This window comes from Patagioenas fasciata, chromosome 14 (genome assembly GCF_037038585.1).
Source record: "Patagioenas fasciata isolate bPatFas1 chromosome 14, bPatFas1.hap1, whole genome shotgun sequence".
NCBI classification, from domain to species: Eukaryota; Metazoa; Chordata; class Aves; order Columbiformes; family Columbidae; genus Patagioenas; species Patagioenas fasciata.
The window spans coordinates 18,691,074-18,704,848 of record NC_092533.1 but is presented as its reverse complement, the minus strand read 5'-3'; the positions used below and the strand labels follow the sequence as shown (position 1 = coordinate 18,704,848).

The window sequence follows — 13,775 nt, the reverse complement described above, 5'->3', positions numbered from 1 at the left end:
CCCTTATTGAGCAGCGCTTTACAAAAACGACTAATATTTATCACTGAAGGCATTTTGGTGCCAAATGCCCTTAGTCACAGCACACAAACCACCATCTGTAACGCTCCTGACTGCGATCACATACATCTTACCACTTTTTGAATTATTGTGTTTTACCTTCCAGTCTCACCTTCTGCTGCTTGGTTGCAGAGAAGCCTCTTACAACTCCTGCGTGTCTCACAGGTGCTCTCCCACCCCCTAAAGCGCTTTGAGATCTTTGGGTGAAAGGCGCGACCTATTTCAAGTGCGAAATACCCGGTACAAATTCAAGCTCCGCACAGGACGCCATGTAAATCCAATGAAGCCGTGGTGTTCGTTGCTCCACAGCCACGGGAGTCGAACACGAGCCACAGGGAAGATGCCAAACCTGCAACCGAGCCCAACCACTGCCATCTATTTCAAATCTATTCTGCAAACAGTTTAACAGATAAAAAGCAACCTTAAAATAATTCTGCTTTTTATACACACCCTCGTGATGTGCTCAAAACTGGGCAACAGCAGGATGAAGGCTGCCTGCCTTACCTTGAGCCACCTTATTGATCCAGAATAATAAACCCAAACGTTTTTACCCCACGTGTCACTACAACCCCGTCAACACCATTTCTCCTGGTGCTCTTTCCACTCCCACTGACAAACTGCTCAGCTTCCCCAAGTTCTCCTACAAGGCTGGGAACAACTATTAACATGAAAATGCTACTTTAATGAGTCTTTCTCTTATAATTTTTTTAACCCCGCACTTCAGGTAGAAGTAGGTAGTAGTATGTACAGTCTTGCTAGAAAGTTGGGTAACCCAATGGCTTTTTTTACTAGGAACTAAACCACATAATTTTTGGTAATAATATAGTTACTGCATTTACCTGGAGTAACGCTGTTCCCAGCAGCACAACCGTCCTCAACCTGCCTTTCAACGCCTGGTTCTGTAAAGGAGGATCAAGAAAAACAACAGGACACTACGACATGGAGCTGTTTCTTTGCAATACTGATCTCTACAGTGAAACATTCAGAACTGCTCAACAGAGTAAAAATATGCTACATCAAAACCGTACCAGGAAAAGCGGGACCCCTGTAACAGCTGGAGAAGAGTTGGCAGATAAAAATCAGAATTTAACAGCCAGCTTGAAAAATACGCCACTGGAAACAGATGAGAAAATAAATACGGGTGTCCTTCCTCCACAATCTGGCAGATATGGGAATCGGTACCATTCACAGACTCATCTCTTTGTGCGATGTCGGTGTCGGCATCTCCGTGTGTTGCCTCACAACGGAACAGAAGGGGCCCGGTCCCAGTCAGACCAGTACAGTCCCAGTCAGACCAGCACACGGTCCCGGTCAGACCAGCACAGGGTTATGTCCCTGTGACAGCCTGGAGAGTTTGGAGCTCATGTGTTCACCTTCAGCAGGTGCTCAACTCTTCTGAATTCAACACTGCATGTTACAGTCGAACGGAAACACGGCGCCTTCCACCTGAATCCCCACCGTGAAGCGCTGCAGAGCCACACTCGCGCTTCATCCCGACGTCGTCCAGTTGAGAGAATCGCAGCTCCATAGAAAGTACAGAAAGCCAAGACATGTGCGTGCTGTCCCAGGAAGCACACAGCGTTTGGACGGCAGACAAAGCACGGACGAAGACGGGTTCCAAACTACTAGTGCCTCCCACGGAATTAATTTACAAAGTGCCACTGGTCCTTGGAACCAAATCCAGTGTACAGTATATATAACAGCAAGCACCGGCTCTGCAGCTGGTGCCGGCCCACCTCTGCACTTTATGCAGAAGGAATCGAATATTCAGACTCTTTACAAGAAACTCCTTCCCTTTTTATACAAAGGAAAATAAAAACATAAGTTAAACCAGCAATAAATAAAACTACAGAAGGTGTGTGTCCCGCTCAGCCCCCTTTGTGCATCCCAATCAGACTGGAGAGCTTCTCACAGTGCTCAAGTTTCAGCGATTCCGCTTTCTGTTTCAACCGCTCGTCTCTGTACAGCTTGGCCAAATTGGACAAATCAGACTCTGAAAGATGAAAAAGGATATATATATATATATATTAGGATGAAGCCGTGAGTCTGCTTTAAGGAACAGTTTCTCAGTGCTTTGTTTTCCTCATGGCATGGGTTTTTTTTAATTCACTTTGCTTCAGTGAAACTGGGCATGTTAATCATGGCAAGAGGTTTGCCCAGAAGGCTTTATAATTGTTTGGTTTAATCAATTACAGGAAGGTGACAGGGACTCCTCTGAAAGGCCTCTCAAATGTTCTTTGCCTATTTTTCCCCCTTTCTTCTTGAAACTGAAGTAATCCCATTGTTTAAATTATTTCCCCCCAGTAACTGAGAGAAATTTCTTTGTCTGATTAGCTAAAGAAGTCTTAATATAACTTTGTCCCTGAAGAGTAATTTAGATCCAGGATTAGAAGCACCTAAGAGAACAGCAGCGATTCGCTTCTGAAAAGGTCAGAATTTCCCTAAGCACGGGCTGCCTGATGACAATTTTTCAAAGAGCTTTTCTGTATCTTACAAGCCCCTCATTCTATGAAATAATTCAAAGTGGAAAGAGCTTCAACAGGTCCCTTCATGCCTGACATCCCATGTCTCTGTCCCACTGAAATTTAAACCATTTGACCCTTCACCTCTTCACTGAAAAGCTTCACGCACTGAGAGGCATCAACATTTCCTTTTAGATCAGGCATCAGTTTTTAGGTTTTATAATTTAAGTGCCATAAACCACAGCAGATGCCACTTTTAGACGCTGTTCTGCTGCAAAGGCAGGAACGGTGACACAAGTGACAAGACACCGATACATCCGTTTCTGTTGAAGTTTTAGTTAACGTAGTTGGACACCAGCTAACACTTTTCGAGTCACAAACTCAAGGACTTGAATAAAAAGTCGATCTGTTCTTACAGAATTAACCTATGTTCATTTTGCTGGTGCTTAAGAGAAATGCACCCGCAGTGCACAAAACAAATGTACATTCAATGGACAAAATAAACCAAGCTGACGACATGAAGTTCAACACTTAAACAAGAATTAATGGACCCAGTTATGGAACAACAGCTAAGAACTGCCTCAACATCTCCAGAGAACTTCTCCACAACGCTCCATCTTGTATTCGTGGTTTATTTTTACAAACTTGGCCGGACTAAAGTTAGCACAGCCTGGGCTCTGTTCATTACCTGCTCGCTGGCCCAGGCGCTAATCAATCTGAATTTTCTTTGTTTTTTAATTACAGTGGTCTCTTCAGGCTGCTGCTAATTGTGGACCTTGTAAATACATTTGCAGATGCGTGACTAATAAAGTCTCTACTTGGCGCTCAATCACTTCCCCCTCTCCCACTACCAGTTCTGCGGCACCGCACTCCTCGCTCACAGTTTTTGGGAAGGAGAGAACGTGTCAACTTTCAGTCGCACAAAGTCAATTAAAAGGCTTTTTTTCTTTCTGTAAGGAATAGATTCTATCTCTAAGGCAAGCCCAGGCATGAAGCCACAGTGATGGTTATTAATAGGCACATTCTGCCTCGGGGCTGCTCCTGCCAGCACCGATGCTCAGAGATCACAAACCGAGCACACCAAGAACTAAGGGATTGTTCGGGCTTTTATGGTCTCGTATTACGGGTTCTTTTCCAACTTCGGAGTCTATATCTATGTATTTCTCTTTAAAAGAAAGATTAGTAACTTTTATGTAATACAGAACAAAATAGTCTCTGGACGAAAACAAAACTTTTCCCATCCAAAACCTATTAGCAGTTTGAGTCACAACACTGCGCTAGGTCTGGCACAGGATTGAACAAGTCTTGTTGAGAGCACGTGTGGCTCCCACAATGATGCAACGGGTGAAGAAACCATCAACAAGCGCAAAGTCAGGTTTTAGTAGCGTGCTGAGGACCGTTTGACATTGACTTTACTCATTTTAAGGTGATGAGCTCTTCAGAAAAATCAGTCACAACCACCCATCTTCAGCTAGTCCTTGTCATTTGATTGCTGTTCTTTTGTACCGCTACGGAAGGAGCAGGGATTTGCTCTATTTTAAATGAACTAGAAGAGTGGTAATTAACAAATAGCACAATATGGGGTTAAAGTACACGGTTTTATACGCACCACTGATTGACTTTGGACTGATGTGAGAACTGTGAACAGTCACGTTTTTGTGTCCTCCCTTTCCGCATTCAGTTGGTTTTAAAAGCCAATCCCGACTATGGTAAAAAACGCAACCTCAAACTCAGCTAAAGATAGAAAATGCAAATAAGTGCACCAAAAAAGCCCAGAAGCACGCTTTTTGAAACTGATACTGGTCGTGCAGTCCACTGCGAGATCACCAAAAGCACCCAAATAGGGCACACGCTCTGCTGATGAAGTCCTCAAGAAAAACTTGGATCTTCTGATGGAACCAGGCAAAGCAAAAGTTATTCTGCTCCAGCAAAAGAAATGTGGAACAGGTGATGTTTCGAGAACTTTTCTAGCCCTAACAACCTGACAGAGCTAGACAAGGTGGGAGATGATACGTTTAAAGCATCATCGCTTAGAGCTATTCAAGCATAAACACTGCATGGAAACAAAATGTCTCAAAGGGTGAAATCTACTTTCCGCTTGTCTCTCAGAATCAACTGCAATTAATTTTGACAGACCCCCAAGAAGAGTGAATTCAGCGCTCACAGAGATGTGAGAAATACCAGCGCAAGGTCTGAGACGTTCCACGTGTCGGAAAATGAGGCTAAAAAGGGCAGCGCCTTGTGAAGCACAACGGCCGCTGGGTCAGAGGCGGGAACGAAAATCACTTACTTTGCTGTTTCTCCTTCCAGCAGCTGGTCTGAATATAGTCTATGTAATCTTTTTCGACCGTTTTCTCAAGCTCTTGAAGTTCTGCTCCTTGATAATTCTTTTCAAAGTTTTTATCGACATAGTAAGGCACCTGCAAGTTCTCTGTTTCTCTGCTTATAACGTGGCCTATGGACCTGTGAAAACATCGTGAGGAAAGCAGTTTAGCGGTTCAGATGTAAAGAAATCGAAAGGTTTTTCTCCACGTTACCATTTCCAGAGGACAGGGTTTTCAACACCTCCTTTACAGCTGCTTTCTGCAGGACTGCAGCTCCCTCAACCACCCAACAGGGAAATTACAAGTCTCGGGCACAGCAAACTGCGCACTACAAACACAAGTCACTCGGCCCCGCTCCACACCTCTAAAACCACAGTGAAAATACCTAATACTTGGAAATATTTACAAAGAACTGATTCAGAGTTGACACAGCTCTTTCCGAATACTCTGTGTGTGTGTGCTCTCACAGCTCAGTCCAGACACTTCCGAAACACGAGAGCACATTTTATCTGCGGACGGAAGCTCCGTTCGTTTTCTTGTAGTTTTGCTGGTAATTTCTGGCAAACTAGGTCCAGAAATCCACGGGAATTGACGACAAATATAGATATATAGGCAAGGCACACAGCCCAGTACTGTATGATGCAATTGGTTCTGGATTCTCCTGGTTTCTGCATCCTCTAGCAGAAATGAGAATTCGCAGGGGAGATTTGAGTTACACTTTCCTGTAGGGTTTTATAATCATCAAGAGAAATGGGGCACGGAATATCCCAAATAACACCCTGTAGGTAGAATCAACAACTCCGACACAGCCGCTGGATTCAACTATTCTCTTCTAGTGCATTTCCTTATTTGAGCAAAGATACCCAGGCGTTTCTTTTTCCAAACCACCGCCCAGAGAAAGAGGCAGGCGGCCAAAACATGAGGGTTACACTCTACTCAACGGAATCCGGTTTGCCCCTTCTGTTTCCTGGACTCCCCTTTTCCTTCTCTCCCGCTATTTCCCAGAGGTGTATTCTTGCCTTATGTAACAATTGCTGCTAGTTTTTAGGCTTTTGGGGTTTTTTTAAGGATACAATTTAGGGACACAGGCTGTGTACGAGGCCTGACTATCTCAAATCAACAGCAGGAGGGGAGGTGGCGAAGCAAAGAGGGAGAGATTAGCTGCTCCAGGGCAGCGTGGGAGGTTTCACACCCTCCGAAAAAACAAAACAACAAACCCAAACCAAAAAACAAGCAGCCTCTTACGCTGGGTTCACACACTGACATCTTGTGGTAAAATATGATACAGGGCGAGGGGCGGCTATGGCGGCAGAGGGGATCCGGGTAGAAACTGAAGTCATTTTGCTGCAAGAGGGGAGTGTTCGGAGCGCTCTGCTATTGCTCTGTACAGACAGAAAGGCTTTTATTTATTTCAAGGCTTTAATGATCGGTGGAGTGTGACAATTCTTCCAGTGGAATTAGGGGTTTCAGAACAGATTTGGATTTCTATCAAGTGGAACTCAGGTTTCAGGGCAGATTCAGATTTACACTGTCAACTGCACACTTAATTTCTTCCTGGCTTTACGTGGGACCCTCGGCGTGGTCCCCAGTCCCTGGGCAGAGCAGGGCTGAGCTACACCCACATTCCTGCTGCTGGGCCACTGCGCAAAGCCATTTCACACCAGTCAAGAAACGCTCCGGGCTTGGCGCCTCTGTTTGTTCAGCACACAGGAATATAAAGCACGTCACAGTTAACTTCGCAGCAGTAAAGCTTCTTCTCAGAGGCTGTTGGTATTTCCTTATTTACAAAACGATAATGCTTTCTAGAAAGAGCAGGACAGAACACTAACGTGCATTTCGCTATCAAGCCCAACTTCCGTCTACCTCCTTATCGCAAACACCCAAGGGCAGACAAATGTGGTTTTAAATGACTTACGATTTGTAGAATAGGCTGTAGGGTGGGTTAGTGGCCATCAGCTGAGTTATAACCGACACTATTATTATGATGAAAACTGGCATCAACTGAATAAATGCAGAATATGAATTCTGAAAAGAACGACAATAATTAGTGGACAAGGAAAAACACAGATGGAAAAGGATATATCCGCTCACAGAAGGCAGTCTATCATAGATCAATGCATTAAATGTAAACTGAAAGGAAAATAAGAAGCAGCACTTTCAAATTTTGAGAGGGATGACATTTTAATTTCAAAACAACCTTTACTAATAATCTCAGAAAGCCATTTTCTTCCAATTATATTTTCATGACGTTTCTTTCAGCTCCAGCTTTGTCCACAAGGCAATAGGTGCCCACAGCACCGAGCTTGTCACGGACAATCCAAACCAAAGGAACACATTGTAAATCTCATTTATGCCCCCTGCTTTGCGCACATCTTCTGAAGTTTGCCACCTGCATCCTTAAAAATCTCCATCTCTGCTCAAACACTGGCTAAAATGTCTGAAAAGTAAAGGCTTAAGAGATCACATGTAGCATAATGTGGGACAGGATGGATTTGGTTTTTTGTTTGAATGAATTTGGTAGAACAAAAGAGTGGAAAAAAAGTATTCAAGAGAAAACACAGATCTTTATTTCTGCTCTTCACTTGATTTTTCCAAGGAAGGTGGCACATGTGTGTGTACGCCGGCAACAAATGACATCTTGTGTCTCATCTAGAGGTTTCAGCTGGTAGAAATGTATCCCAGACCCATCCTGCCCCAGGCTGGAAAAAAGCCCGCGCAGCACCTGGGCAGAAACCGGGTGCGAATTTACCGAAGGATTACATACCCCACAAGGACAAGCCAGTACTTCTGTATCTGTTATCAGCCCTTATGTGGACTAATTGTTGTTGCACCAGAGCTTGCAAAAAGCCAGGACAACCATTTGAGGATAAAGCCTGAGCATTTAAGCATGAGAAAGTCTGTCCTGGCTTCAGATGTGCAAGTGGACCCCTTGCTCTGGTAAAATATTAATATTTAAGCCCAAGAGATCTCCCTTTCTGGCTACCTGTGGCCTGTTTTCTTCCTCCTCCTGCTCCTGTGTCCACACTCTCTCATTTCGGTGCCTCCGCGGATAATAGTGCGCGTCTCTGGCTACATTTGAGAACATATGGATATTTCCTGTTAAAAGAAGCCAAGAGAGTCGTGATTTTCACCCAGTTGGAGCGCTCACCTGTATTTCTCAGAGTTTCTAGTTGATTATCCATGGCCTGAATTACAGTTGTGAGACTGGAGAGTAAAAAGTGCAAACACGCCTCAGACTGAAATGTCAAAATAATATGTCATTCCAAAAAGTATACCAGAGAAATTTTAAGGTTTGCCCCCAAGCTCATCTTCATTTAAATCAAACTGCAGCAACACACTATGATTCTTATTATTGTATCTCGTATTTTAATATTGGTTTTGTCACATTCCCTTGCAAAGCCGTAGCTTGTGTTGCACCCCCAGGCTCTAAGCAGGAAAGTGTATTTGCTTCACCAGACTCAGGCCATGAATTATGGCTTCCCATAGTTACTGAATACAGTCTTCTACACTCATTTCTACTTTCTCTTCCTTCATGCTATTAATAGTTTCACTTAATGATTTTTATAATAAGTGAAGAGATTTAACAAATGAGTTAAAAAAAAAGTACAATTGAGGATTTCCTTTCCTGCACCCTGAATGCAGCTGATTTATTTTTAAAAATTCTAAACCGAGGAAAGAATTGCATGTGCTGCTTTGATTTGAAGTTTCAATTCCAATTTTATCACCATATGAATATCTTAATAATAGCTGTGCTCTCCTCTTTTGAAATGCAAAATGTCTTTGTGTTAGAGGATTGAAATTTATGGCCTTTTGACAAACAGAAATGCGAATCTATTTTTAAGCCCTAGGAAAGACGTCACATTATTTTACACTCTTACACTGTCCTTTCAGTGTCCCAAAGAATTCTGCAAAGAACGTGGGTGGAAATGACCTTTCCTATTGTGTCAAAACGTGTTTCGTTGTTTGTTCCAAGGCTCCACCAGAGAGCCACGCAAGGCCAGCTTGAAAAAGTAAACTTCATTTCTTTAAAGATTGTTTCTATCATTCAGCACTGCACAGATAATACTTTATCAAGCTGTAAAAATACAGAAGCGAGTGCGGGAAGCAAAGAATGGGGTTTGCAGGGTGCTGAGAAAAAAGTTTCCCCAAATCCTAAGTTTCCCAAGGAATTTCTGCCAGGAGTTCCTTTTCCTTCCATGAGCATTTTTTTTAATGAGAAGGAATTTCAACTTGTAGACTCTACCCATTACAACTGCAGCACGTGGAGAGTTTCCTGTTAGACTTAATGACATTTAACATTTTCACTTTTAGTATTTTTTCCACTGAATAGAGGAAAAATGTGCGGTAAATGCAAAGCCACAAACCTGCCTGCAGAAGCTACAGAAATGAGTTTATCTCAATGCAAACATTTCAGATTCAGAACTCCAAAAAGCCTGGGGACAGCGAGGTTTCAGGAAAACCAGCACAACACAGCAGATCAGCACAAACTTGAGCTCAGGTGCACAAGTTCTACTTAACGTTGTGACAGTTTAAATCACATTCTCTTCTTATCAACTATCTGGACACCCTCTTATTAGTAAGTGTCTTGCCAAGTAGAAACTCTGTGTCGACTTTGCTTATTTGAAAAACAACTGAATGAATGATTTCCTGTAGTTTAAAACTCATTTTTTTATTAGGAAAATGTACATAAATCCAAACCTAAACATGCTTTTGGCAAGGAAACTATTGTTTACTCCCAAGAGCTATCGCTATAAAATTATCGTTTTATTTTCTATTCTCTGCTACATTGATAAAAATTCCCATTTACTTCTTCTACCTGTCAAACCAGCCATGCCCAGTACCCAGATTCCTCCAGCGGCTCCTCGGTTTCTTGTCCTCGACTTTGAGTGCCCCTGTCACCGCAGCCACACAGCAGTCACGTCCCACGAGGGCCACGTCTCGCTGGTGGCCGAGGCAAAATGCACACGCAGCTGTGATTTCTCGGGAAGTCAGAAATGGGAAAATTGCAAACTCAGTGCAAACACTGAGCTCGGCTCGCTTTACACATCTACCCATCAAGTTTTGAGAACAATTTGAGGTGCCCTTAGCTGCAAGATGCTACCACACAGAATAAGACACAGAGGGCTCGTAACTGATTATTTTGAGCCTGTAGTAATGAGCATGGATGTGTGTTGCTTTATTTCACACCTCGGAGGTGAGAAGGTTCACGAGAGCGCTAAGGCAGTCCGGCGGGTACTGTCTTGGGCTCACCATACCTTTTAGATTTACTTTTAACCCAAACTCATCTTGCAGCATCTTTCTACTTTCACTACAAACACAAAAGCCGAGGCTGGACCGAGACGCACACGGAGCTGCTCCAGGTGTGGATCTGCTGCTGTGTTCCTGGATTCTGCGCACCCGTAACTGTCCTGGCAGGCGGTGCTTTCCAAGCTAACAAGTTTTAATTTCTTTACAATACACAACCTGCCGCCAGCCAAATTAACTCCTGTGTTTTCCTAATTATAGAAGCACTGAGATCATGGCGCCAGGAGCCGCACTGCACTGGAACGCAGTCGGGTGTCCCCGCTACATCACCATCCGCAGATACCTCTGGTCCCTTCCCATTTCCACCTCGTTTTACCTCCCACACCCCTGCTGGCTTCAGACAAGAGAGGGAAGAAGAGCAACGACGAAAAGAATGGTCGTGAGCTACAGTTAGCCAAAAGAATGTTTAGGTCTGAATTTATGTACATTTTCCTAATAAAAAAATGAGTGTCAAATTATAGCAAATCATCCTTTCAGTCATTTTCCAAATAAGCAAAGTCGAGACAGTTTCTACTTGGCAAGAGAATTACTAGTAACAGGGTGTCCAGATAGCTGATATGAAGAGAATGTGATTTAAACTGTCACAACATTAAGTAGGACTTGTGCACCTGAGCTCAAGTTTGTGCTGAGCTGCCGTGCTGTGCTGGTTTTCCTGACACCTCGCTGTCCCCAGGTTTTCTGGAATTCTGAATCTGAAATGTTTGTGTTGGGGTAAACTCATTTCTGTAGCTTCTGCAGGCAGGTTTGTGGCTTTGCATTTACCGCACATTTTTCCTCTATTCAGTGGAAAAAATATTAAAAGTGAAAATGTTAAATGTCGTTAAGTCTAACGGGAAACTCTCCAGGTGGTGTAGTGCTGCGGTTGTAATGGGTAGAGGCTACAAGTTGAATAAAAAAACATTGCCTAGCCAGGAATCAAACAGCCTAACCCTTTGTTAGACTAAAATGATCTCACCCCTAACTTGTACTGTCAGAATTCGCCAGGATGGGCTGGGAGGTGAGGAACGTGCCCCGGCAGTGAGAGGAGTCACCTTATGGCAGCCCTCTCTCCTAGGAGTGCTCCTACATGGCAAGGTCGGTCTTTGGGCTTTTTTGGGGAATGGAATTCAATCTGAAGTTTAAACCATGCGTTAAGGGAGCTTTTCCAGGCATAAAAAGCCAGGACGGGAGAAAAGAGCAAATCCAAAAAGGTTTTTGCTCTTTTCAGACGTATAATCAGTTCCCCGATCACCAAGAGAATTTCCTTTACGTCTGGTATCAGTTTTAAAACTGCTGCAAACAGATACCAACCTGTAGGAAAGTGCCCACCAAAAAACACATTGAATATTTCTTCTGGTGTAATGTCCGCTTCGAATTCCGTGTAGTAGTTATAGTGCCTGGCCTGGCCAGTGCTGACGTGCTCTTGGTCGCTTCCGAATTCATCGTACCGTAATCGCTTTTCAGGGTTGCTCAGAACGGCAAAAGCATTTCCTATTGCTGGAGAGTGAAGAAAAGCAGCGTTAGGCCAGTGGACCGCACCGTATTGCCAGATCGCAGTCTTTTACAAGCAGAGTAGTAAAAAAGCCCAAACAGGCAAAGAAAATTTGTGCTCAGCCAAAGATTTGAGTCACTTTTGAAAGCAGCACCTTTGTAAAATAAGTGTTAGGACGCTGGCATTACCTGTGATGGAACCTATTTCCAGCTATCGCAGACACCAGGAGAAAGACAAAAGCATTAAAGTATTGGGAGAAAACTGAAATATTTGCAAAACTGAGGTGAGAGCTCCACTTCAAGAGACTAAAAATGTCACATTTTATCAGATCAAACTGCTCACTCATATAGAAGTGCACCTCCATATACCATTTTCAGCCAACACAAGTTAATAACTGCACAGACTAATTGAAATGCAGACCCGTATTCCAAGTTCTTCCATCAGCAGAGATGCCTGGGAAGCCGTACAGCAGATCTATTTCACACTTTACAAGTGTTTGGTTCATCTTCTTCCTTGCTCTTTGACAGAATGTGGCTGCAAACAAACTCACAGAGAAATACAACCCTAACACACATAAAAAGTCCTTCAAAACCTCTCTGTTTTAATGGACTATGAACAAACATCTTGCTTTCTTGGTGCTGCTGCAGAGAGCTGCTACACTGCATGGAAAAGGCAAAAGATGCGAGAGTTGAGATGCTGACACTGGTGATACAGGTTGAGATTGCAACATTACTGAAAACTCCAGACGCAAAACACTCAAATTTCATCTTCTTGTGTCTCTATTTTTATTCGTGACACAGAGCAGTTATTGATTACACAACACCACGCCCTCTTGCATGTGCCACTATTATTTCCAAGCATCACCCTGAATCTTTAACAGCATCTAGGAACGAGATTTGGGATCTGTTTCCTTTTGCTTTAATGGAAATCTCTATTTTGAGAATTAAAAGGTCAATCTTGCTGAGAAGCTGCGGGATTTTGCAGAGGCAGTGTATATACGCCTATAAAAAGGACAAGCTACATGGGCCCCCACGATGCCTTATATAAATAAGGCGCAGAATTCCAAGTCCGAAGAGGTCTGTCCTCGTTTTAATGTCGTTTTCAGCGCCAGGCCCGCCCCCCCTCACCTTTAAACGCCTCGGTGGCTCCGGGGGCGCGGTTCTTGTCGGGGTGGAATTTGAGGGCCAGTTTTCGGTAAGCTCTCTTCAGCTCCTCCTCGCTGGCGTCCCTCTGCACCCCCAGGATCTCATAGTAGTTCCGACAGCGCTTGATTCTAGAAGGGAGCACAGGGTTACCCCGTCCCCTCAGACACCGCGTCCCCTCAGACACCCCCTCACCGCGCACCCCCCCGCTCCCTCCCGCGCCGCTCTCACCGCCTCACGCCGTCCAGCTGCTCCGCCGTGTAGGTCATGGCGGCGCCGGGGCCGCCCCTGGCCCCTCAGCGTCCCCCGGCGCCCCGGGCCGCCCGCGCCGCCATCTTGTGCGCGGAGGCGGCGGCCGCGCGGGGGACGCTGGGAACGCGAGTCCGCCGGCCCGTCGCGGGGAACGCGGTACCCAGCGCGCACCGCGCGGGGGCGGCTCCGAGTGACGTCATAGCGCATCGGTGACGTCATAGCCTCGGCCTGTGTTCCTCATAAAAAATAGAAGTTCTTATTAAAAGAAAAACCTTATAAAAAAAGTTCTTATCAAAGTTCTTTCTCTTTCTCTATTCTTGCTTCCTTTCCTGGAAGGTGACACCAGGGTAACGGGCAGGAAGGCTTGTCCTGGTTTTGTTAAAAACAAGTTTCTCTTTTAGTGAATTTGCCCGTCGGCTAAAGCTGCATTTTCCTGAAAAGCTGTCGCATTTTATCAGATCAAACTGTGCACTGATATAGACATGCACCTCCATATACCATCTTCAGTCAACAAAAGTTAATAACTGCAGAGACTGATTAAAAAGCAGACCCGTATTCCAAGTTCTTCGGTCGGCAGAGATGCCTGGGAAGCCGTACAGCACATCTATTTCACACGTTGCTTTTGGCAGACACAGCAATGGAATGCGAGGCCATGGATAAGGATGAATGTGCATCCTGCAAGAGGGGCAACGAGAAGTAGCGAACTGAAAACTGATCGAGTATTCCACCCCATTCACGTGATATCTCATATAAAAGTGGGAGA

At 44.4% G+C, this 13,775-nt stretch overlaps 1 protein-coding gene across 1 annotated transcript; it reads right to left on the bottom strand.

The window, feature by feature from the left end:
* Positions 1 to 990: 990 nt before the first annotated feature.
* Positions 991 to 13,148, bottom strand: DNAJC18 (DnaJ heat shock protein family (Hsp40) member C18). Its single transcript, XM_065849195.2, has 7 exons — positions 12,992 to 13,148; positions 12,746 to 12,891; positions 11,438 to 11,623; positions 7,827 to 7,939; positions 6,759 to 6,868; positions 4,810 to 4,982; positions 991 to 2,050 (listed from the first exon to the last, which is right to left on the bottom strand). Exons 1-7 carry the CDS (start codon positions 13,027 to 13,029, stop codon positions 1,926 to 1,928), a joined length of 891 nt encoding a protein of 296 aa, XP_065705267.1. The 5' UTR covers positions 13,030 to 13,148; the 3' UTR covers positions 991 to 1,925.
* Positions 13,149 to 13,775: the final 627 nt, after the last annotated feature.

What these genes read in the sequence shown, in the direction of transcription:
- DNAJC18 (XM_065849195.2), bottom strand. Translation starts at nt 13,029, where the DNA reads ATGACCTACACGGCGGAGCAGCTGGACGGCGTGAGGCG. An exon ending in CAGCTGGACGGCGTGAGGCG is followed by an intron (nt 12,892 to 12,991) that starts GTGAGAGCGGCG and finishes GCTCCCTTCTAG; the next exon opens with AATCAAGCGCTGTCGGAACT. An exon ending in CTGGAAGGAGAAACAGCAAA is followed by an intron (nt 2,051 to 4,809) that starts GTAAGTGATTTT and finishes TTCATCTTTCAG; the next exon opens with AGTCTGATTTGTCCAATTTG.